Here is a 25234-nt window from a genome sequence, read left to right as displayed (position 1 = left end):
GCAAATGCTATTTTCTAGAAGAGTTTCCAGAAAAGCTATATCAAAACAGTGAAATTATTTTTGTAATCTCACTGTTCCATATTCAGCTTGGGCCCTTTGCCCAGTGCAAGTTCCATAGTCAGTTATACTCTCCTACACATTCACACCAACTTCCTACATCTCTCTGTCTCTGGTTAAGTCCAATTTACCTGCACACACCTAAATGTGACTACAGTGGATTCAAAATTATGATTGGGAACCTGAAGTTAGCCATAATGTGGCCCAACAATCACCCTGTGTTACACAAGTCTATTTATCTAGCTTTCTGCTGCATCACTAGATTCTTTTTTTCTCTCTAAATTTCTTCTCTTCCCACCACACTGAGATCATTAGAATAATCAGAAGAGGATTTCTACATTCTCCCACCTTCATATCTGTCCAGGCACATGAATCATAACCCATACAGTCTATAACCTCTACATTTGCTATTATTGGCACTTCTTACTCCTTTCAATACACTTTTCTTATTTGTCTTTCATGACATCATGTGTATTATACACACACAATTTTTTATAGCTTTCCCTCTTTTTCTAATCTTCAATTCTCAATTTCCTTTATGAGGTACTTCTCATCTCTCAGCTCTTTGAATATCAGAACTCCAGACTCTGCCTCTGTATCTTTCTGTACTTACTTCCTATAAAATATTCAAATAGTGTCTATTTGCTGAAGACCTATCTGTGTATATATCTGGAATCCATATGATCATGTCAGCTTCCCCTGACCACTTGGATGTCTATTGAGCGGCTCAGATTAAGTTCAGAACCCAGCTTATGATTGTTTCCTCCCCATTTCTATGCTTAATCCTCTTAACCTCTCCTTAAATCTTAATTAACTTCCATTCCAAGTTTTATCCATTTCTCAGACCTAATAGCTTATGCCATGATAAATGTTTCTTTCACACTCTTCACATCCTATTCCCAACCCTTCACCTCTTCTTTCAAATATATCATTAAGTCATCAACTTCTCAACAGTCTCAGTAACATAATTCTTGCAGGTCACCATCCCACTGGATAGCTTCTGGAAGCTGCTAACTGGCTTAATCTCTTTCCTTTAGCCCAATATATTCTCAAAACAACAGCTAGGTAATCCTTTTGTCCTGATCCTACCAGTAACACCTCTTCTCTAACTCAGAAGGTCTAGGGATCCTTCTATTTATTCACCCTTCTAATTCAATTACCTTCAGCCACACTCTCCTTCTTATTGTTTATTGACACAACCATATATGGCACCAAACAAGTAAGTTTTACTTGCTTTTCTTCTGCCTCACTTTTTCTTTCCATAAATCATCAGGGCCAACTTTTACACATTCATCATGTTAAGTATCAGTTTCGCAATGAGACTATTAAAGTTGTATTTACATATACATACTCCCTTGGTCATTCTTGGATATTGAGTTTTCTTCTTACCCTTGATGATGACATTTTAATGCACTGCATATTTTCATTCATGTCATTTTTGAATTGTGTGTCAGTCCCAAATATTACAGTCATTTATCTCCCAACCTAGGAACCCTAGGTAGACAGGCAGTCTGTGTGTTGTACTCACTTCTGTGTTCTCAGTACTTGAATAGGGTTTGAAGAATGCTTACTCAGAAAATAAGTAGAAAAAGAACAAAAGATGGAGTGGTAATTGTTTTGTTTTGTTTTGTTTTGCATGAATATAAAAGCACTGAAGGATAAACTTTCAGAGAAATATTCAACCTTCAGTCCACATACTGTTGGGGTCTAAAATACGCTTTCTACTGAGAAGTTTCCTCCCTTTCCAGTGCATAGATACCTTCTTCTGAAAGCTCATTTTATAGATTTCTAAATATAAAAGCAACAATTATGAATAAACATAATTTTAGAAACAAATAATATTTTACATTGCTTGGACTCTACTACCTCATAAACTATCACAGTTAAGATTGTAATGTAGTTGCTTTTTAGAATTTCTCACTTAGTAAATAATCTTCCATATATATATTGGGCTGTGGTCCTTTTCTGGTATCTCATCCAGACAGGTTCTGTTTTGAATGAATTGTTTATCAAATTGGTTACTTGGTCAGTGATCCTTTTTCTAGTGACTATATTGAAATTCTTAAGCAACTACAACAACATAGTCTCTTTTTTTTAGTTGGTTATGGGGCTTCAACTCTAGGCCTGGTCTCTGTCCCTGAGAACTTTAGCTCAAGGCTAGTGCTCTACCACTTGATCCACAGCACCACTTCTGGTTTTCTGGTGGTTAATTGGAGATAAGAGTCTCATAGGCTTTCCTGCCTGCGATGGCTTTGAGCCACAATCCTCAGGTCTCAGCCTTCTGGGTAGCTAAGATGACAGGTATGAGCCACTAGCATCCGACCAACATAGTCTCTTAATTGTACAATATTCTACTAATGTATTCTTTATTTCTAATTTAACATATTTTCTTGAAATGTATTTATTGAACCTACTTAAAAACCTTACTTAAATTGATAATTAATAGTATTATACTTTGGTAGTTTGTGTTTCTGCTGCTGACTACCTTCTAGAATTGAAGCTAACTCTCTTTGGAACTATACCAATGATGAATAATTTAGACTTGCATCAGTGACCTTGTGAGGTTGATGATACACAGTTCACATCGGGTTCTCCCTCTTCTAGCTCTTACATAAGATTACTGGAAAAAGCAATTGCAGAATATGAAAGTGGGGTGGACTTAAGAGATGACCAAAATTTCCTTATTTCTCTAACCCATCCACTCATTCCACCTTTACCTGCCTATCTATTTATAGGCAAAAAATATTGGCAGAGAGAACAGAATGTACACTCCTGTGTGTGGAAGTGGATACAAATAATTTAAGCTATAGCTATCACTTATTTTTATGTATACAATACTGGCCTGATAATTATAAAATTAGGTTGAATTGCCACAAATATTATGTATTCATTCATGGAGAACTTGTATCTCTTTTGCTGGAAAAAAGTAATTATAAAGTTAAATGTTCTCTTTGATTTCCTTTCCATTGAAGAAAATCTGCTATCTAGCAAATATCTAATAGAAAGGACCAGGTATCACATAGATATCACACAGAAAGCATTTTTCCCCCTGCCTGTATCTGTGGTAGAGATCAAGAAGTGACTTCACGATGCATCAGAACAGGAAAGTAATGAAAACCTGAGATGATTATGTTCTGTTTAATGTGCAGAATGGGCTGTCTCCACTTCACATGGCTGCCCAGGGGGATCATGTCGAATGTGTGAAGCACCTGCTACAGCACAAGGCGCCTGTTGATGATGTCACCTTGGATTACCTGACGGCCCTCCATGTTGCTGCACACTGTGGCCACTACCGTGTAACCAAACTCCTTCTGGACAAGAGAGCCAATCCGAACGCCAGAGCCCTGGTAAACCTGGCCTAGTCCACATTCACGGAAATAGGCAAACCCACACTGCTTGACCAATGGTGTCCATACTCCATACATGGTGACAGATATGTAGTTGGTCCTTCTGAGGTTGTTACCTACAACTTACCTGCCTAGTTCAAGCATTCGTGGTTTGTGAATAAAACGTGTTGGGCAAGGATAGATTTAAAAGAATATCAGTGAAGCATTTCTAAACCAATCTGTTGCAATCAGGCAGTATGGAATTCTAGTGTGCTGTGTCATAGTGTTGTTTCTTTAAACTGGAAAAAAAGAGGTTGAAAATAAGAAACGATAAAGTAAGTTCTAGATACAGTCAGAATGCCAAACTGAAAAGGTAAGTTCTATTAATCTCTCTCAAAGAAAAAAGGAGAAATTGAAATGGTGAATGTATGTGATATGTAAATGTGTGGAGCTGGTGAAAGATTGACTTGGAAATATCCTTATAGGCATAAGTGTATCTGATAGGCAAATAGGAAATGATGCTTAGTTTATTATTTGTGAGAAAGCATTTGATAGAAGCAAGCTCAGGAACGACTTAAGGCAAAATGTGTAAGAGGCCATCTCTAGAGTAGCTCTCAAGGTCTAATACTGAGCAAACCTTCCTTGTTTGCTTACACTCTAACAGTAACCATTGGGCACATTGGGCATGTACTAATTATGGCTGCCTTTCCGTAGTTCTTCAACTAACCCGAGAGCACATCCTTTTATATGCTAGGATGGGTTATGTTAGCTAAAAGTCATCTTCAATCAATATTTAATAAAACATAATTAAAGTCATCAAATATCAAGTATTTCCACTTGTAAATTTTCATTAGAATCAATTCATGAGTAGTTATTTGGGAAGTGATTGCATTGTGAGAACTCCGTACGCTTGTGTGAGAATATATATTTTCTTTCCTTTTTCAAAAGTTATAGACATTGTAGTACAATAGGGAAAAGTAGAGAAAAATGGAGGCAAAAGAGAAGCATTCCCTTCTCCCCAGGCAAGAAATGGGAGTTGAAGACTCCTTCATTTTTGTGTAGGCAGTTGAAAATGCTACTTTTTTGTTATGTAATGGTCTATAATCTTATAAAATATTACAACTTAATAATTGCAAATACCTTAAGCATCACAAAAACATGTGACTATTTAGATCTGACTTACTTGAAAATTTATAAATAGGAACAGTAACACAACAAATGAATTATGTTTATCACTGTACTGTGAAGAAATCATTAGCTTAAGTAAAACCATATGCATTCATGAGCACTATTAGCATATAAAAATACCGCCTGGCAATCATTTTACTTTGGGAAATGTAATACTGTTAACTGGAGGAACAGCCATAACTCAATAAGTGACCTGTATTCAAATAAAAAGGTAGGAAAAATAGTACAAGACAATTTAGCATGGAACTAATTCAATTTTTGTATAATTTCTTCAATTCTTGGATGTTAGCCCATTTACCAATTACAATGTTCCTTGTAGATTTCCCTACCTTTCTTTTCCTCTCTGAGGCATCATCTTAAATTTATCTAGGAATTGTCTACACTTTCCTTGGAAATATTCAGAAATGTAATCATTTTGTTATAAGTAGAACATGGGAAACACATTAAAATGGCAGCTGAGCACCAGTGGGTTGGCTCCTGTCTGCAATCCTAGCTTCTCGAAGGCTGAGATCTGAGGATCACAGTTCAAAGCCAGCCAGGGTAGGAAAGTCCTTGACACTTTTATTTCCAATTAACCACCAGAAAGCTAGAAATTGAGCTGAAACTCTGGCCTTGAGAGAAAAAATACAACAACTAAGGAACATTGCTCAGGCCCTGAGACCAAGCCCCAGAACCAGCATAAAACAAACAAACAGAAACTTATAATAGAAAATGTCATGTCTGAATATAAGTGTGGTCAGCTAATTTGGAAGAGTCACAAAATGAGATAGAAACCTGTGATGTTTATTAAGGAGGCAATCAAGTTTTTAGATGTTTTTTTTTTGCCAGTCCTGGGGCTTGGACTCAGGGCCTGAGCACTGTCCCTGGCTTCTTTTTGCTCAAGGCTAGCACTCTGCCACTTGAGCCACAGTGTCACTTATGGCTTTTTTTCCCTATGTATGTGGTGCTGAGGATTCGAACCCAGGGCTTCATGTATACGAGGCGAGCACTTTGCCACTAGGCCATATTCCCAACCCAAGTTCTTAGACTTTTAACATAGATGAACAATCATTTTGTGCTAAGAAATGACCTTGCCTCATAAAAATACATGCTTCAATTCTTCTTCAACTCCTCATCACCTGGTTAGTCAATGTACCCTGAGACTTAGAACTTCTGAAAGACAGTTGTCCTCTGTGTTTGCTCCTTTGAAGAACAAACCCTTGGATAGTTTGTTTTCTCTGTAAGAACACAGCAGAAACACCCACAAACTTCCACCAAGAAGCAAATAGGCACACGTTACCCCCTTGCTTTCCCCATGCCAACCCCTGCAGGATTTGCTGAAATGGTGACATGACGTGACCGACGTAACATGATTGCTTGCCATGTGCCAGCCTGTGGAGTTGTGTGACAACCGTTTCTGCATGTTTTCCACTAACTTGATTGTCTTTTGCACAGAATGGTTTTACTCCACTGCATATTGCCTGCAAGAAAAACCGCATCAAAGTCATGGAACTTCTCGTGAAATATGGGGCTTCCATCCAAGCTATCACAGAGGTAGAAAAAACCAATGTTTCAGCTTGTCACGACACATCCCTTCTCTCACACCCTCTCTCACCTTCTCCTCCTTCTTCACCCATCTCTGTCCTCTCCACTCCACTTTGATTTAACCGAAGAAGCCCCAAAGCCTCACTGGTGCAGAGGAGTAAAACTGCTGTTGCTTTGTTTCGCAGTCTGGCCTCACACCAATACATGTGGCGGCCTTCATGGGCCACTTGAACATTGTCCTCCTTCTGCTGCAGAACGGAGCCTCTCCAGATGTCACTAACATTGTGAGTATGGCTTGGGTCAGAATAACTGCGATGAGAGAGAGAGAGAAAGAGAAAGAGAGAGAGAGAGAGAGAGAGAGGCACTGTGTGTGTGTTTGTGTGATCAGAACAGGGAACCCATTGATGAGAAAGGATCTTGAAAAATATACAGAAACAATGCTAGAACCTCACTGAAGGCTCAGTAGGGTCAGTAGTGTGCTAGGAAAGGAAATGGGAGCTGTGGAAATGAGCCCGCTTAAGTTTCCCAGTGTGGACCGGTTGAACATACTTCAAAAACACATTGAGTGGAATAGGAGTGATGGTGGAAGTGATACAGTGCCGGTCTTGAGTGAGAAAGCCCAAGTGCAATTGTGAGGCTTTGAATTTAAGACCCAGTACTGATACAAAAAAATAACATAATAAATGAATGCTATTTTACATTCTCCTTATCGTATTCAAAAGTTGAAGTCATGAAAAATCTGCAGTCTGCCCAGGTCCTGGTGGCCTATATCTGTAATCCTAGCTACTCAGGAGCCTGAGATTTGAGGATCATGATTCAAGGCCAGCCTGGGCAGGAAAGTCTGTGAGACCTTTTTCTCCAGTTAACTATCAGAGAACCAGAAGTGGCGCTGTGGCTCAAAGTGGTAGAGTGCTTGCCTTGAGCAAAAGAGCTCAGGGACCATGCCAGGCGCTGAGTCTAAGCAGCATGACTGACAAGAAAAAAGAAAGACAAAAATGAAGTCTGTGTTTCTATTTCCCTAACTATAATGTGTTGGTCCTAAAGTAATAATAGTATGTAGTTTAATTACCAAGGACAAGAGCAATTCATAACCTGCCAACCTGAGGTTAATTTTCAGTCATTCTTTAGAATTTTGAAAGAATTCATTATCTGTTTTGTTTGTCAAGTAATAATCCTCACCCCCTTTAGAAAACAACAACAACAACCCCCGCCAAAGAAAAACCAAACCAAGCCAAAATTTAACACTAGAACAAACTTACATTCAGGCTAGTTACTTCCAAGAAAAGTCCTTTGTGCTAGCATGTCTTTTCCTCCCTTACCTTTTTTCATTTTCCTTGTTTGCATTTAAGTACCCACAGAATCCCAGGAGCAATAGTGACCCTTTGTCAAAATACGTTATCACGTGATTTGACATTAATAACTTGATACAACTATATCAGAAATTCCCTAGGGTAATTTTTATTTCATTTCGGAAACTCTTCAAAGAATAATCCACACACATGTTATTTTTTTATTGTTTTTGTCTTTACTTATTAATTCTTTTTTTTTTTTTTTGCCAGTTCTGGGCCTTGGACTCAGGGCCTGAGCACTGTCCCTGGCTTCTTCCCGCTCAAGGCTAGCACTCTGCCACTTGAGCCACAGCGCCGCTTCTGGCCGTTTTCTGTATATGTGGTGCTGGGGAATTGAACCTAGGGCCTCATGTATCCGAGGCAGGCACTCTTGCCACTAGGCTATATCCCCAGCCCCTACTTATTAATTCTTAATTGACCAGTTCTAATCTTTAAATGATTATGTGGTGACATTATGTTGGGTGAGATGGAGCTATATAGACTGCATTTCGATTTTCTAAATAAAAGAATCATACTTTAATGGAAGCGATAAAAATGTTCACATGCGTTTAGGGGCTTTTATAGACTCTCAAATTTGATCACCTCTATGTATTACTTTAATTCTCTATTGTCAGTCATTCTAAGTCCTTCATTTTACTTATTGGTTCCTTTGACCATTACTTTCTGCTTCCCACCAGCCCCCTCAGAACAAGAACTTGGGTAATACCTGCCAGCTTACCTTTTTCTCAATACCGGTCTTGGTTATTTTTGTGTATTCATATATATTTTTAGAAGGTGTGACCTTTCAGGGAGCAGATGCCTGTAGATAAAGTTGCCAGAGACAATACTAGAGTCCCAGTTCAATTTCTATTTCAGATAACCAATGCTTTTTTTTTTTTTTGAAGTATAAGTATGTCCCATACAACAGTTGAGATGTTGAAAAAATAGGTATTCATTGTTGGTCTCAAATTTAAAATGTAGCCATCTGTATTTTTATTGACTAAAACTGGCAATCCTACATTTAGAAGCACTTTCGGTTTCTCTAGCAATGGGATGCCTGTGAATGTGTGTATCCTTAGTAGCTGAGTATTTGGTGACTGGATCCAAAAGCCTTTGCAAGTGAATTAAGAAGTGTGGATACTGACCTGATTGCCTGATTGCTGTGACAGAGTTGGTCATTTCCTGACCCCTTGCCCCCCCAAACACCCCACCTTTGGTGCCTTTGTCTATTGCCTGAAATCATGTTGCATTTTTTGCAATGCAATGCTGTCTGTGCGCTTTGATGCTTTTCAAGTTCATAGGCAAAAGTGGATGTCCCTGTAGCTGTCTGCAGTCAGCTTAACCATGGACAAGAGAGGCATGGAGTTTAACACTTGCTTTGGACATGAGCAAACCCATTTTCTTGTCGCTCTTGTTTTGTGTCTGAAAATTCACTGCAAGTATGAAATGTATCAGGAACTCAATCACATGCAGATACTTTTCCTGAAAATGTCCTTTACCAGGAAGCTCATGAAAGCTCTTCCAAACCCTTGGGTAGCTGCTCTGGAAGTTACACCCCACCCATAGCCTGAAGATTCACTGAGGATCATAGGAATAGAAAAGCAAATTCCATTAGGGTAATGGATGTTACAAGCAAGGCATTCAGAAAGCTTTTTCTTCGTCCTGTAACAAGTCAATGGATTCATGGTAAAGCTCACATTTTATATTATGCTTAAAAAAATCCCAGCACTCCTTAATTAGTTAAAATAAGGAAAATAAGACTAAGACAGTATATCATACAATAAAGAAACACAAGTAATACTGAACAAAACAATATAACACCTTTCATTTTATTGTTTATTCTCAGGTATAAACAGCATGAACTTAAACACAGAAGGTCAAGGACAGTTGCTAATAGATGCCACTTATTAGTAAGAATTCAATAAGACCATTGCTATGAAGTAGAGATCCTTTATGCATGTGTCTTAGCACTATTGTTTATAAAGTTTACTGCTTTAAAATAGGCTCACATCCCGTTTGTCTATTTCAAATATGTAAAGCATACATAAATAACTTATTTGAAGTATAAAATAAAGATTAAACAAAATATTGAGATTATTTCAAGACAATAAAAACATTTAGAAACATTTTTAGACTTTTAAAATATTCACTTATTAATAATTTGTCCTGTAAAATTTGCCATTTAACGTGAACTCCTGGAACCTTTCTGATTTAACTAAGGAGAAAATTCTTGCCTTTATTTCTAGCAAAATTAGTACAGTTGCTAACTCTTTGGTAATCACATCTGGATATGAAGTTTTGCCTTGTATTTTAAAAAAGTAACTAGTTGTCTCTATTCAGAGACTGGTTTTAAGTGATATAAAAAAGGGGCTGGGAATATGGCCTAGTGGCAAGGGTGCTTGCCTCATATACAGTGCTCAGGCCCTGAGTTCAAGGCCCAGGACTGGCAAAAAAAATGAAGTTAAAATTGGTTGTACAGAGAGAAAATGGGTCACTACTTATCAAGCATGGAAGCAAATATTGCTATCCAATGAACATGTTGTTTGCTTTAAAAGAAAAAAAATAAACATCTTACTCCCACATGCTGTTTTGCAAATGTTAAAAATTTCAGAAAAAGTCAGCAGAATGATAAAAGTAATCGACAAAGAGGAGAAAGATAGGAAAGACATCAATTCAGTGTTTCTACAATCTAATCATTGGACCTGAGTTTCCTATAATTTGCACAGAATGATTCTCTGAACAGCTAGGAAAATGAATGATGAACTACAAACTACAGTGAAAGTTCACCTTAAACTTTACAGATTGATCTACTGTACATGCACTCACAAGATGCTCTTCACAAGTGTTTGTCAGAAATAACCATAATTTACCAGGTTTGTTGCTGATTTAGAATAGTTCACTTGCCTGGTTGAAACCAATCATATTCTAGATTAGTTGTGACAAAATAAACTGTCATAATCCTTATTGCAATATGGTATACAATTATTTGAATGAATAGATGAATGAAGGAAACCCTGCCCTCCTCAGTAATAATATCTCACCAACTAGAAGATCTTTTGCATCTAGCCCTTCTCCCTGCCACTTCCTGGTGAGTGCATCAGACCTTGGTAGAGCACAAAGGTTTCTGAGGATAGATTTACTGCTGACCTCAAGTGATGGCATTGTTAACTTACTTCCTTGACCTCAAATCACTGTCTGTAATCCCATATGCTTGCTAACATAAATAGGGCCACATCCTATCAGATTTTCTGTATGAGCAGTTAATCACCAAGCCTCATAAAAACAAATCAGATGCAAAATAATAGCTTATTTTAGAAACGAAGTGTGAGTTTTGGGAAGAAAAGTCATTTATGCATGGCACAAATGTGATATTTCTTTTGCCATGTGTTTATTTGATCTTCAACATCTCAAGTTCCCCATTGAAATGGGAGGAATGACAGGTTTTAGGTTTATAAGACAGCTTTCTCATCAAAGCCCTGTCAGTTATGCAAGATTGATTGTGAAATCAAATTCAATTGCAGGTTATCCTAGATGTGTGTCTAAGGTTACGAATTTGTCATGACAGAACAAATTATAAAAAAAAAATGTTTTATCCTTATGAAGATGGAGAAGATACAAAAAATTATATTTTTCCAACTAAACAATTAGGCCTTTTCATATATTTCTAAGATTCATGGATATAATGCTGAATTTCACAAAGAAGGAACCTGTATGGTTAATGATTTGGAGCAGTGGGTTTATTTATGATTGGATGATCTTTCTTTCCTGGCAGCGTGGTGAGACGGCATTGCACATGGCGGCGCGGGCAGGGCAGGTGGAAGTGGTCCGCTGCCTCCTGAGAAACGGTGCCCTGGTGGATGCCAGAGCCAGGGTAGGTGCTAGACCTCCAAGGTTCTCTTCTGGGGAAGTGAATGAGTCTCAGCTTATTTATTTGTTTGTTTGTTAATTAACTTATTTATTTATTGCCAGTACTGGGGCTTGAACTCAGGGCCTGAGCATTTCTAAGGAAATGCTCTACCACTTGAGCCAGAGCTCCGCTTCTGATATTTTGGGGGATTAACTAGAGAAAAGAGTCTCATGGATTTTGCTTTCTGGGCTGGCTTTGATCTGTGATCCTCAGATCTCAGCCTCCTGAATAGCTAGGATGACAGGCGTGAGCCACGGGCCACTGACAAGAGACTCATTTTTCGTTTGTTTCTTTTTGGCTAGTCCTGGGCCTTGGACTCAGGGCCTGAGCACTGTCCCTGGCTTCTTTGTGCTCAAGGCTGGCACTCTGCCACTTGAGCCACAGCGCCACTTCTGGCCATTTTCTATATATGTGGTTCTGAGGAATCAAACCCTGGGCTTCATGTATACAAGGCAAGCACTCTTGCCACTAGACCATATTCCCAGCCCAAGAGACTCATTTTTTTTAAGAGAGGCTTTTGTTCCTTGATTCGTTGCCTTGAACATGCCATGAAGTGTGGTCCAATATGTTTCTTAGGAAGAAAAAAATTTAAAATATAAAAAAAGAGTGAGTATACACAATAAAAAATGTGGCCCATCTTAATATCTAAAAAACATAACATTGATTTAGCCAAACCAGTAAACCAGGCCCCAGAGGTCAAATGTTTTCCATAAATTTCCTCAACTAGGAGCTGACTTTGCCTGTGCATTGATCTGGGTGAGGGACTTTTGGGTCCAAGCCCGTAACACTTCAGTAAAACTTTTTGCTGGGGTAAAAGATAATGTTATTCTTGGAAGTGGAGGTGTGGCTTACAGGGTAGAGTACCAACTACTTTTGAGCAAAAAAGCCAAGTGAGAGGGTGTAACCCTGAGTTCAAGCCCCAGAACCGGCACAAACACACATGGGCGCAAATCATGGTTGTTCTGCTGATGGAGGTGACCTGCTTCTAACCTATTAAGGGTATTCTTTTCCTGACCTAATTTTCTGTCACTTTTACCAAGAAGAGCGTGTGTGGGAGGGAGAGAGGAAGAGAACAAAAGTAGAAGAGGGAGATAGCACTGACAGATTTTATTTAATTTTGGTGGTACTGGAGTTTGAACTCAGGGCTTTGTGTGTCATAAAATGCTCTCCCATTTGAGCCATGCCTCCAGTACTTTGTGCCATGTTGCGTTTTGAGGTAGGATCTGGCTGTTTGTTCAAACATCCCTGGACTTTGATCCTCCTGTTTATGTTTTCTACAACAGCTGGGATGGCAGGTTTTCATCATCACCACCAAATGTCTTGCTTTTTTTGATTGAGGTGACATCTTTCCAGTTTCTTTGCCTGGGCTAGCTTTGTGGTCAGTGCTCCTGATTTCAGTCTACCATGTATGTGAAACTGACAAATGATTGCCACCATACCCGGTTATTGATTGAGATGGGGATGTCTCACAAACCTTTTGCCCTGACTGGACTCAAACTATTATCCTCCTGATTTTTGTCTCTTTAATAGCTAGGATTACAGGTATGAGCCACCAGTGCCCAGCAAAATTTTAATGTTTTTTTAACTTGGGAAACTATTCATTTGCATACATTTAACAACCCCTCCTACATTACATGGATACAAAATTATTCATACCCCAAATGTCAATACATCTTCATGGTTCTTAAAAGCTATATAGCAGTGAATTATTCTTCAAGTGTTCATGTCTTCCCTTCCTCTGTTCACTTTCTTGTCTTGTGTAAGGAGGACTGCTTTGCTTTTTACTCCAAGTCTTAGGTATTTAGATATTCTGCATTTCACTATTTTATAATGGAAGAATCTGAACATTAGAGATTACTTAATCAGACTTGTCTTGTTTTATTTTTATTTTTTTAATCACTTCAATGCTATCACAGGTTACATGTTTTTCTTTTCTAATTCAGATTTCAAAATAATATCTCCTGATTTGATTTCTCATCATGTGTGTGTGTGTGTCCTGGGTCTTGGGGCTTGAACTTAGGGCCTGGGCATTATCTCTGAGCTTTTGTGCTCAAGGCTAGTGCTCTACCACTTGAGTCACAGCTCCACTTCCAGCTCTTTTTGGTATTTAATTGGAGATACAATTCTCACAGACTTTCCAGACTGGGCTGGCTTTGAACCACAATTTTCAGATCTCAGGCTCCTGAGTAGCTTCTCATCTTCTTTCTTTGTCCATAATATACTAGGAATGTTGGTCAGTGTGTTGGGTCTTCCCTTTTCCTTTCTAGGCTGTTCTATTAAGTTTTTCAGTATTACCACTGGAGATCCTGTGCACTGTGGACACTCTTTTTCTCCCTCCAATACTTGATCGACCCAAGTTAAAGTAAAATTTACTTTGGCTTGAGTCACAAAATCCTGGCTCCATTAGGGAAATGGGACCTTCTAACTAGAGTGATAAAAATCCCTTGCATAAAAGTGATTTCAGGCAAGTCACTTGCCTTCCGTGTCTTTCTCATTAAAATATGAGATTGGGGCACAGACAACTCAAAAATCCTTCCCAGACATTGCTTTGTGACTCACTGAATTTAATAGGCGCATATATATACATATATATGTGTGTATATATATATATATATATATGCAGAAGCTTTGATACGTGAACAGCTGTGATATAACTGTCTTTGGTTTAGTCTTTATCTACCTACCCATCCATTCTGTGAGAAATATAAACTTACATTCTTTAGTAACTACCACAGTATAACTGTGCTTTAGTTTGCCCACGGTATAATTCCTGTCATTTTTCTTGTCTCTTTTTAAAATTACTTGGCATTTCACTTTTAATAAATATTTTTACCATCAACAGAAGCACCCTGAGTGTCATGAACTTCACTATTTTCTTAATCAGAAATTTTATCCATGTTTCTGGTATAGTTTTTGCATTCTACACTTAATAACAAATAGGCTTTCCATGTCTTTCTCTTAAAAGAAAACCCTTTGGTACTTTCTTGGCATTAAATTGTAATGTATTAAATTTTAAAATAGAGTTTACTCATTTCCTTAGAGGCATGCTATTTTTTCCTTATGGTGTTTTAACCTATTAGTATAGCCTTGCACCATTTTGTATTCCATTGCAAACTCCTCCTTTAAAAATTTGACTGGAGGCTGGAAATGAGGCTTACTGGTAGAGTGCTTGCCTAGCGTGCATGAAGCCCTGGGTTTGATTCCTCAGTACTACGTAAACAGAAAAGGACAGAAGTGGCGCTTTGGCTCAAATGGTAGAGTGCTAGCAGCCTTAAGCAAAAGAAGTTCAGGAACAGCACTCAGGCCCCGAGTTCAAACCCCATGACTGACCAAAGGGAAAAAAAAAAGTAGGGAAATAAAAATTAAACCATACCCTACAGAGAGCAAGACTCCCAAAGGTCAGTGTGTGTAAAAATGATCTGATGCCTGATTTCAGTGCATCTTGGGGTTCAGTTCTGCTTTCTAGCAAGCTCACAGATGACAGCCAGGGTCCTCTTCAGGGACCATGAAGGAGGAGGTGTTTCTTTTCACCTGTTCTATTTAAGGGAACATTTCTGACTTCCATTGAATCATTTGTCTTCCTGGAATGGTGTGATTTGGCCAACTTTTGTGTAATGCCATGCAATTCATAAAGCATTTTAAACACCATAGATCATATCGGTTTTGAGTTCAAAATTGTTCTCATTTGCATATGTTCATGGAGTTGGGGTAGACAAGACGATTTCTCCTGTGGCTCCCTATCACTCTCCTAACATCTTCTGCTGAGGGGCAAAGATGAGTAAGGCAGTCAGTGAGCTGTCATCTGCTTTTCCTCATTACTTCTCCCTTCAAATGCAGTGAGCCCTGCTCATTCTCACTCCTCACCCAAGAACATCACTGGTTTCTAAGGAATGCAATTCCCTCCTTGAGCAGGTGTCTGGCCAAGCTAGAGCATCAAGCCTGAGACCAGGCTCATTTCTGTGGCCCTTTTATGAGATAAAATAGGGAGAGTGGGGGCCTCTCGAGAGCCTCATGGGGTAAAGCATGACCACTTCCCCTAGATCATGGGCAGGGGGGCTGTTCTTGTAGAAGAGTGAGGGAGAAGAATGAAACCATAGCTTCTGCTCTGTTTAACTTCTTGATTTCCAAACACACACACACACACACACACACACACACACACACACACACACACACACACACACAGTCTTTCTTAGGCAAATGCCATTGTTCTAGAACTCACCACCTCTCAAAGAAGATAAATAAATTTTTGTCAGTTACTACACTGAATGCAAGCCAACACATCTCTTCCGATGGATGGTGTATGGTCTCACCTTGTTTTGAACTCAGGTCTCATGGTTATACAACTCAGGGGTTAGTCATTTATCATTTATTTTTGCTTACTCTCCAATGTATAGTAATAACCCCCCCCCCATGTGTTCCAATAAGATTTCAAATGTTAAATGTGAAAGCAACAGCTGAGATACAGCTCAAGGGTAGAGCATCTATCTAGCATGTACAAGGCCCTGGGGTTGATCTCGAGCAACACACACACACACACACACACACACACACACACACACACACACAAATAGGTACAAGTGTCATACTGTAACTCAAGAAAATAGAGTCCACTTTACTGGATAGACAGGAGTGGCTACAGTGACAGAAACATCTTGGGGAAAACATGTGTTGGATTCAGCTGGGTTCACCTCTCTGGAAGGTTTTCTTCTTGTCTAAAGTGAATATAAACTAGCAAAGCACCAGGGCTTGCCTGCTCACAGGAGCTCTTGCTTTAAAGGCTCTGTTGGTACAATGGTGGGTTGGTAGCTGTCATTTGCTTTAGGCAAATGGCCTAAAGGCTCCCCTTTAGGCCCCCAGGCTTCATTAAGTCCCCTGAAACTGAGCTCACATAAAATCTTAACTCTCAGCAGAGTAGGTTTTCCACCAGTCTGTTAGCTAGTCACAAACAGTAGAAATTGCACCCAAGTTTTTGAATGTTGTCCCTGCCACTGTTATTTTTGTCTACAAAGAGAATTGAGGCTTAAGAAGTTTTTTTGTAATGTTGGCAGATTGGAAAAAAGGAACATAGGAGACCGTTGTGGCTAAACAAAGCCCAGCTGCCTCCTCCCTGAGACAAGGAATGCATTTGGAAGAAATACAGGGGATCAGGATTCCCCATCAGTGTATATGATCTTTCCATTTATACTCTTATTGGAGACTGACCCAACCTTGAAAAAAAAAAGTGGATGATATATAGTTTATTTCATGACTTGACTTATACACACACACACACACACACACACACACACACACACACACACCCCATAACTAGGGAATAATACTTATCACTGGTTATGCTAATCCAAGATTGCTTCTTCTCAGCTCTGGGTTACAAGTAAGAGCATCATTGTCTCCCTCCCTCCTTCCTGCAATGAAAAACACATTTTAGTGTGGTTTTCTGTACTTAACTTCAGTCAAGGTCTGTAGGGCAGGGAGCTGAGAGGTAGGTATTCTCTATGGCTTTCCTCTAGTCTCGTATATTTCATGGATCTTTTAATAACCACTTACTTTCGGAAAAGTACATTTTTTTCCATTTGCTTTTAGGAACCATCTTGTCCTGGTAGTTCTTTTTATGGTTGTCTTACAGTGTCTGTTTCTATAGAATTCACAGACAAAGAAACATTGTTCAACCCAGTGCCTGAATTCAAGCTCTGTTTCAGTAGTTTAATGACCTCGGGCAATCATCAAGAACTCATTAAATTCATTTTAATCTCTTTATCATAAAAAATAGTCTAATGATACATTTTATACCTTTACTTCTGGTCCAGAGATATGCATCATACATGAACAAAATGGATAAACTATCCAGTTTGACCAAATCCCAATTATTTTTTATTAAAATAACCCTATTGCTATCACTATTATTTGCTCCTTGCCATCCTAAAATCCATCCAATGCTATTAAAAAAAATAACATTGAGGTATTGCATTTATTTGCACAGCTCTGTTATATCTTTCTTCTGTTCATTCACAGCCCTGGACTCTGGCCTGGCTTTTCATTCTTCACTTTTATTATGACTCACCCTTGGGTAGATTATAAAGATACACCCCTTTTTCATCACTTAAGGTTGCACTCGATTTTATTTTTACAAGAGATAATTATTTGGCCTGGTTCTATTCACCCTGAAAACATTAATCCTGACCAGCCAGTAGGATCCGGTGACTTCATGCATCTCCTTGAGCCTCCTTCCTGTCCCTTATCCCCATCTCTAGCTTCTCTCTCCCTTTCAACTAAGAGCGCTTGGCAAGCAGCTCATTCCGCCTGCTTCTTGCCAGAGCCCCAGTTCACCTTTGAAGTCCTGGATGTGAGTTGCAGACTCAACAGCAGCATTTCCTGGAATGGTGGCTCTTAAAACCAGATTACAATGTCTTCTTTATCCAGTTTCTCCTTGAAGAAAATGACCCACTTTTGTAGCCCTGGCTTACTGAGTAGAGTAAGAACAACATTTTTTTTCCAGCTTCCCTGGGTCATTTTCTCTTGATAGGGTTCCCAAAATAAATCCTTTAAGTTAAAAAAGCTCCGAGAGGAGAATCTAGGCCTTAAAACTTCTTGACTCCATTTCTTTCTCCTTCAAAGCTGTGAGTTTAAATATTGCAAGAGTTTACGCTTAAATGTAAGTGAAAGTTGACTCATGAGTTGGAAAAAATTTGGGGGGTGGCAGAGAATGGCCAGGTTGTGGTTTGATGCCTCATTTCAGCAATAAACCAGTCATGATGGCTCAGAAGCAGGTGAAAAATTGCTTAGCATGTGGGAGGCTCTGAGTTAAAATCCCAGTACTTAAAAAAAAAAAAAGTTAGGGAAATGTTATAAGCGAATAAGTGAGCTCTGTGGCACAATGCAGATTGTGCAGGATGAAGCGGCGCCGGCTGTCTTTTGGGGTGTATGTCCTAGAGGTTGTGGGGCGACGCGGTGACCCGCATGGCCAGCGGGGCTCGGTCCTGCCGGCGCTAACTGCTCCCTTGACTTGAGTTGTAGGAGGAGCAGACGCCTCTGCACATCGCCTCCCGCCTGGGCAAGACGGAGATCGTCCAGCTGCTCCTGCAGCACATGGCCCACCCGGACGCGGCCACCACCAACGGGTACACGCCGCTGCACATCTCTGCCCGCGAGGGCCAGCTGGACGTGGCTTCCGTCCTCCTGGAGGCGGGTGCTGCGCACTCCCTGGCCACCAAGGTGAGGAGACCGGCTTCGGGCAGCCTGGGCCGCGGGACAGCCGGGGGCCGCCCGGGGTGCACGCACCTGGGACTGGAGCTCCAGATCCATAAGGCATCAATTCACTTCCTTCTTGAGCATGTTATACTCCCCGTCTATATGATATAGTTATATATGTTTATATAGTTTTGTAGTTATATGACTATATATAGTTATATTGTTACATATATATATATATATATTTCACATTATGTCCATAAGAATTCTGTAGCCAGGCACCAGTGGCTCACACCTGTCATCCTAGCTACTCAGGAGGCTCAGCTCTGAGGATTCAGCCAAGGCAGGGAAGCCTAGAAGACTCTTATCTCCAACAGACTACTCAGAAAAAGCTGCAAGTGGAGCCATGGCTCAAGGAGCAGAGTGGTAGCCTTGACCACAAAAGTTCAAGGGTAGTGCTGAGGCCCTGAGTTCAAGTGCCCGCCCCCCCCCCCCAGGACTGGCACAAGCAAACAAAAAACCAATAACACCTCCCAAAACTGCAGAGTTCCACGTTTCATTCTTCTTATGCCAATGCCATTTCCAATACTGGTTCCTAGGACTTTAAGATGATTTCCAGAAAAGCACAGACCTCTTTTTTCTTCACTCTCCATGGTCAAATCTACGATGTACTCATAAGAGAAAGAAAATAAGCTTCCAAATTCCAAATGAGGAAAAAAATATGCTGTTAGACTGGTATTCTTGAACCCTTTGGGTGCTGTGGGGCTCATTTGAAATTCTCATCTGTTTTTCCCCAACTCTGGTTACCAGCTAGTCCCCACCTAGCACCTCAATTCCCGCTCTTACCCTTGGTCTTTTCTCTCTCAAGTACACTTTGGCCTGGATATTTAGTGTAGAGATAAAATTGAGCTGGAGATTCACACTTGATGTATTGTTACTCACATCAAAGATACCAGCACAGATGTTTTTGTATTCAGAGTTTCATGATAGGGCAGGACAGTTTTTCCTGCGCTTTGTACATTCTCTTTGAAATTCACTATGTAGAGGTAAGCAGGACACAATACAAATGCTTGCAGCTAGCTCTTTGGAGCAATAGAAAATGAGCCAGTGCAGAAGAGTAGATAAAGGAAACAGAACTCTAGAATGATGAATGTGTCACAAGGAAAAACAATATCCAAACTGCAACAGTGATTCAGAAGAATAAAAGCCCATTTCAGGTTGCTGAGAGAAAGTAGGAATAAACATTGTATGTGGGAGAAATAGGTTTACAAGTGAAAACTTGAAGCTGTGGTGAGCCCTCATTGCTCGTGGATGTGAGATCTGCCTGCTACCTACCATTAGGGATTTAATAGTTGTATATAATGATAAAAATAATATTTTGAGCCAAGCACTGGTGGCTCATGCCTATAGATCTAGCTACTCTGGAGGGCTGAGATCTCAGGATCACGGGTTCTCAGGATCACGGCTCAAAGGCAGCCTAGGCAGGAAAGTCCATAAAACTCTTACCTCCCATTAACCACCAGAAAACCAAAAGTGGAGCTGTGATTCAAGTTATTAGAGTGGGAAACTTAAGTGAAAAAGCTAAGTGACAGTCAGTGCCCAGGCCCTGAGTTCAAACTCAATATCTGTACACCGTCTCATTTTGAAATAAAGAATTATTATTCAAATTCTGACATCTGAAAATCTAAAAGGCTTTAAAAAATTCTAGAAAAAGAAAAATAGTAAACCAGAAATTCAGCAAAACCATATGATAATAGTAATAACAGTTAAAGCGAGAGCTGGTCATGGTCTTCACAGATGAAAGTGTAAGATATGTAAAAATTAAGAGTGGTGTGCTGGTGGCTCATGCCTATAATGCTAGCTACTTGGGCGGCTGAGGTCAGAGGATCAAGGTTTAAAGTCAGCTTCAGCAGGAAAGACTGTGAAATGTATTTCCAGTTAACCACCAGAAAACTAGAAGTGGAACTGTGCCTCCAACTGGTAAAGCACTAGCCTCGAGCTGAAGAGCTCAGGGACAGCACCCCAACCCTGAGTTCAAGCCCCATGACTGACAAGAAAATAAAGGCAGAAATAAAGAAAGAAAGGGAAGAGAGAGAGGGAGGGGGAGGAGGGGGGAGGGAAGGGAAGGGAAGGGAAAGGAAGGGAAGGGAAAGGAAGGAAGGAGGAAGTTGTTTCTTGTCTTTCAAAGATGTTTAGGATTAAAAAAAAACAAACAACTAAACCCATAGGAGAGGAGGATGGGAAAGCAGAAATCACTACTAACCAGAGCAGTTTAGCAGCAAGCATGGAGAGTGTGTAGAAGTAGATGACTCATCATTATGAGGGCTGTGTTTATAAATCCCGAAGGAAGATGAAATCTCCTGAGTGTCACATAAAGGCAGGGGCTGTGTGAGTCACCACTGTAAGGACCAAGAGTTGTCATTGTCTTCTCAGTCCTCTTGTGGCTTGCCTCAGAGCTCTCCTTCATCCTAAGTCTTGCCCAGTCATCGTTATGGGGCAGAACTTGCACAGCCAATGCAAGTGCCACATGGACTTGGGCCAGGAGAAAGAAATCCTTCTTATATTTGTTGCACACTCAGAGAAAGTCAGAAGAGACACTTGCTTCCAAGAACTTAGTAGTATCAAATGTGTTTTATTTAGTTATTTTAAAATTTTAAGCAGAAAGGAAAACTATCATCTAACTTAAAAATAATCAGTCTGGTGAAACTATGATAGAGAACTCTTGGCACTTGGGGAGATAGTCAGTTTAAGATGGGGCCTTGGGGCTGGGAATATGGCCTAGTGGCAAGAGTGCTTGCCTTGTATACAGGAAGCCCTGGGTTCGATTCCTCAGCACCACATATATAGAAAAGGCCAGAAGAGGCCCTGTGGCTCAAGTGGTAGAATGCTAGCCTTGAGCAAAAAGAAGCCAGGAACAGTGCTCAAGCCCTGAGTTCAAGGCCCAGGACTGGCCCCCCCAAAAAGTAATAATAAATTAATTAATTAATTAAAAAATTTAAAAAGATGGGGCTTCAACGGTCCAAGGCAAGCTATAGTTAGGCGCATGAATGTTGGGCACGTATCTGTGATGTGTTCACAGGACCTGGTCGGGGTGGATCCCACCAACCCCCACTGTGTGGTCGGAAGAGCATGTGGTTTCAGTGTCTGGTCCAATGTCTAGAATTGTAGTGTGATCTGAGATCTCAGTCCAGGAAGATCCCTGCATTTCTCACACTACTAATGACAGAATGTGACTCTTTGTTGGGCACACAGACATGAGCGTGTGTATGTATGAACACGCACAACAAAGATCTTTGAAAAGCACATTCAACTTTCCATGTGTTCAAAAGTCTGGTGTTAATCAGCCCAACATCGTGCCAGGAGTGGAATGTTTTTTCCAAGAGGAGAGAGTCTTTCAGACAGCCTGGATTTTCTGGAAAAAGGGGACAAAAGTCTGATGGGAGGAACTTTTTCATAATGAGTATATTTCATTCTGTCGACCACTGATCTTGCAATTTTTTTGCAAAAGAAAATGTCAAGCGAATCACAAAGAATTCTTCTATTTTTTTAAACCACAACTCCCAAAATATCCTAAAATTTAAATAAAGAAACTTAGAATTAAGGTGTTATAAAAAAAAAGAATTGTAAGAGATAGAAGGCAGCTGTTCTCAAAATTCTATTAATTTTAGAGGCAAGGTTTTAAAAAAAAAAGGACAGGGTTTCTTTTCTTTCTTTCTTTTTTCTTGGCTCCCAAATCAGAGCCATTTTCCTGTCTCTAGAGGACATTATTAATCCCAAACTTACAACATCCAATCTCAGTCTCCACAACTTTAACACTTCTTTTGTTTAGCCCATCAAACCTAACTTTTGAATGTTCATTTTTATTTTGTAGTCTTGTTTTCGTTTATGACTAGCACATTTTATGCTCACAACATTTTTTTCCAGATGGAAAATCAACAGATTGCTTAGTATCTGAACAAAGATGAGGATTTAGGAACCTAAATTGTACATTTCATTCTTCCCATTTTCCAGAAGGGCTTCACTCCCCTGCATGTCGCAGCCAAGTATGGAAGCCTGGATGTGGCAAAACTCCTCTTGCAACGCCGTGCTGCTGCAGACTCTGCCGGAAAGGTACATGCTTCCGATGGTGTGTTATTTTGTGCATTTTATTTTACACCTTTATTCCTTTATTTTAAAATAAAGGTATAAAATACCTTTAGGTGATTGGACATAGGGTTTCAAGTTAATAAATCACTTCAGTGCATCTTGATCAGTATCACCCCTTCCTTTGCTCTCCCCATCTTTCCCAACCCCGGCCACACTCTCGAGTTACACGGTTTCCTTTTCACATATGTACACTGAATTTTATGCCCACATTTGCCTGTTCCTCTCTCCATTCATCCACCCACCTGCTTCTTTTTTGTACCTCCCTGATGCCTTTTAGAGGGGAGGAAATTTCGCCATTGGAAGCCTCCCCTAAACGAACCAGACTTCAGTAGTATATTTTAGTTATGTGAGTCAGTCAAATATTTGTGAAAATGTTTGTGTCACCGATGAATGTATGCGGGTCATGTGGTCCGGAGGTATCTGCTCAAAACCTTTCCTACACATACTAATTCAGAAGAAGGCTTGAACTGGGCCTTATATCTGTGTTCTTGATATGAGAAAGCCTTGCTTCTCTATTATGAAGAATTATTGTGATGTCAATTTTATTTATTTAATTATTAATTCATTCATTCATTTAGTGCTGGTCCTGGGGTTTGAATTCAGGACTTGAACTCTGCCCCTGAGATTTTGTGCTCAAGCCTACTGCTCTCTCACTTGAGCCACAGCTCCTTTTCCAGCTTTTTGCTTGCTCATTGGAGAGAAGAGTCTCATGGACTTTCTTGCTCAGGCTGGTTTTGAACCACAATTCTCAGATCTTGGCCTCTGAAGAGCTAGGGTTACAGGCGTGAGGCACTGGGTGCTTGGTTCCTATGTAGCATTTCTTTTTTTTTTTTGGCCAGTCCTGGGCCTTGGACTCAGGGCCTGAGCACTGTCCCTGGCTTCTTCCCGCTCAAGGCTAGCACTCCGCCACTTGAGCCACAGCGCCGCTTCTGGCCGTTTTCTGTATATGTGGTGCTGGGGAATCGAACCTAGGGCCTCGTGTATCCGAGGCAGGCACTCTTGCCACTAGGCTATATCCCCAGCCTCTATGTAGCATTTCTTAAATAGCAGTTTAGACTTTTTGATTTTTTGTTCCATCCATCTGCCTTTTGCTAATTGTATGCTCCCTCATTTCCAGTGAGTTTTAATTTACCCTTTTAATGTACACGTTCAGTATGAAAATTGTATCTTTATTTTGATTCTTTATTTTCCATTGACTGTATTAATGAATTAACACCAACTTAATTGAGCTCGATGCCCATGCATTCCCATAGCTTCAGGGTCGCTGACACTAATATATTAATGCCGAAACTTAAACACACCTTTACAGAATGGCCTTACCCCGCTCCATGTCGCTGCTCACTATGACAACCAGAAGGTGGCGCTGCTGCTCCTGGAGAAGGGTGCGTCTCCCCACGCCACTGCCAAGGTGAGGATCACAGCAAGCACTAACCACTCACCAGCATTAAAGCCAATATCACCTGGGTCCTTGGGACCCACAGCTCTGTTTATTGTTTTGTTTCTATCAGTTGCTTTCGTCCAACTTTTTAAAGGGTTTTAGAGTCAGCAGATTTTCAGAGGGTGGTCCTATAAGCCATGGAAATGAACAACGCTGACTGCCAATATTTAATATTTTAGATATGAATGTTGAAATTTTGAGGGATGAAATGTGATGGAGGTGTTATGGGTTTCTCATTCTATCCTGTAAAACAAATGCTATCTGAAAGACTCTTGTTCCTTTTGTCTTTATGTTTGTTTCACTTGTGTTAACTGTAGGGTAGGTTGTGTATCTAGCATCTGCTTCCTAAAGAACTCTTAATAAGTCTAGTGCCTTTTGATAGGTCATTTCTCACCATTTGACTTGCTCCTTTGAAATGTATATGAATGTCACATAACAGGAGAGGTTATCATCACAGCTTCCATTTGTTCATTTAGCTAATATATTTTGAGAACAATTGTGTGTGTGTGTGTGTGTGTGTGTGTGTGTATGAGAGAGAGTACTTGGGCCTCATGTTTTCCCTTAGCTTTTTCTCTTAAACCTGGCACTCTGCCACTTGAGTCACACCTCCATTTCCACTTAAAAAATACTGGGTAATTGAAAATAAGAGTCTTGGGAATTTACCTGTCTAGGTTGGCTTCAAATCTCATTCCTCAAATCTCAGCCTCCCAAGTATCTGGGATTACATCCCAGAAGCTACTGGCACCTGGAAAGAACATTTTAAGAAAGATATATTCATTGTTATGATGAGACAATATCCATATTTGATTAGATGATGTGATAAAAACAAATAGCATGTATGTGCAAAACACTGTGCTCAGTATGTATTTTCCATATCTCATTTTGTCCTGTGAAAACTCATATGAGATTGGTGTTGTAATGTTCTCTGCAAACAAGAAAGTGAGATTTAAGTTGATTTATTTCTAAAATAAATTTTAGAGTTAGTATTTGACCTGGTAACTGACTTTGGAGCTGACATTTTTTACCTTTAGGTCTACTGTAATAAGATATGTACACAATTTAGATTGTACATATATGTTTAAATGGAATATTTGTGTAGAATCCTATATATATTGGCCTGAGCACTGTC

The 25234-nt window shown here is 39.9% G+C and overlaps 1 protein-coding gene across 26 annotated transcripts in view; it reads left to right on the top strand.

The window, feature by feature from the left end:
• Ank2 (ankyrin 2) overlaps positions 1–25234 on the top strand; it is a 457187-nt gene that overhangs the window by 337694 nt on the left and 94259 nt on the right. For 18 of the 26 annotated variants that reach the window (XM_048333410.1, XM_048333424.1, XM_048333415.1 and 15 more), the window contains 7 exons: positions 3207–3404; positions 6006–6104; positions 6281–6379; positions 11196–11294; positions 18348–18545; positions 22533–22631; positions 23977–24075. In XM_048333410.1, the coding sequence (XP_048189367.1) occupies positions 3207–3404; positions 6006–6104; positions 6281–6379; positions 11196–11294; positions 18348–18545; positions 22533–22631; positions 23977–24075 (891 nt within the window). The remainder of the gene's footprint in view (positions 1–3206; positions 3405–6005; positions 6105–6280; positions 6380–11195; positions 11295–18347; positions 18546–22532; positions 22632–23976; positions 24076–25234) is intronic. The other 8 variants (XM_048333418.1, XM_048333412.1, XM_048333416.1 and 5 more) reach the window with 3 other exon arrangements.

The sequence above is a fragment of the Perognathus longimembris genome, chromosome 24 (genome assembly GCF_023159225.1).
Source record: "Perognathus longimembris pacificus isolate PPM17 chromosome 24, ASM2315922v1, whole genome shotgun sequence".
NCBI classification, from domain to species: Eukaryota; Metazoa; Chordata; class Mammalia; order Rodentia; family Heteromyidae; genus Perognathus; species Perognathus longimembris.
Note: the sequence above shows the minus strand (reverse complement) of the source record. Positions and strands in the feature narration are given on the sequence as shown.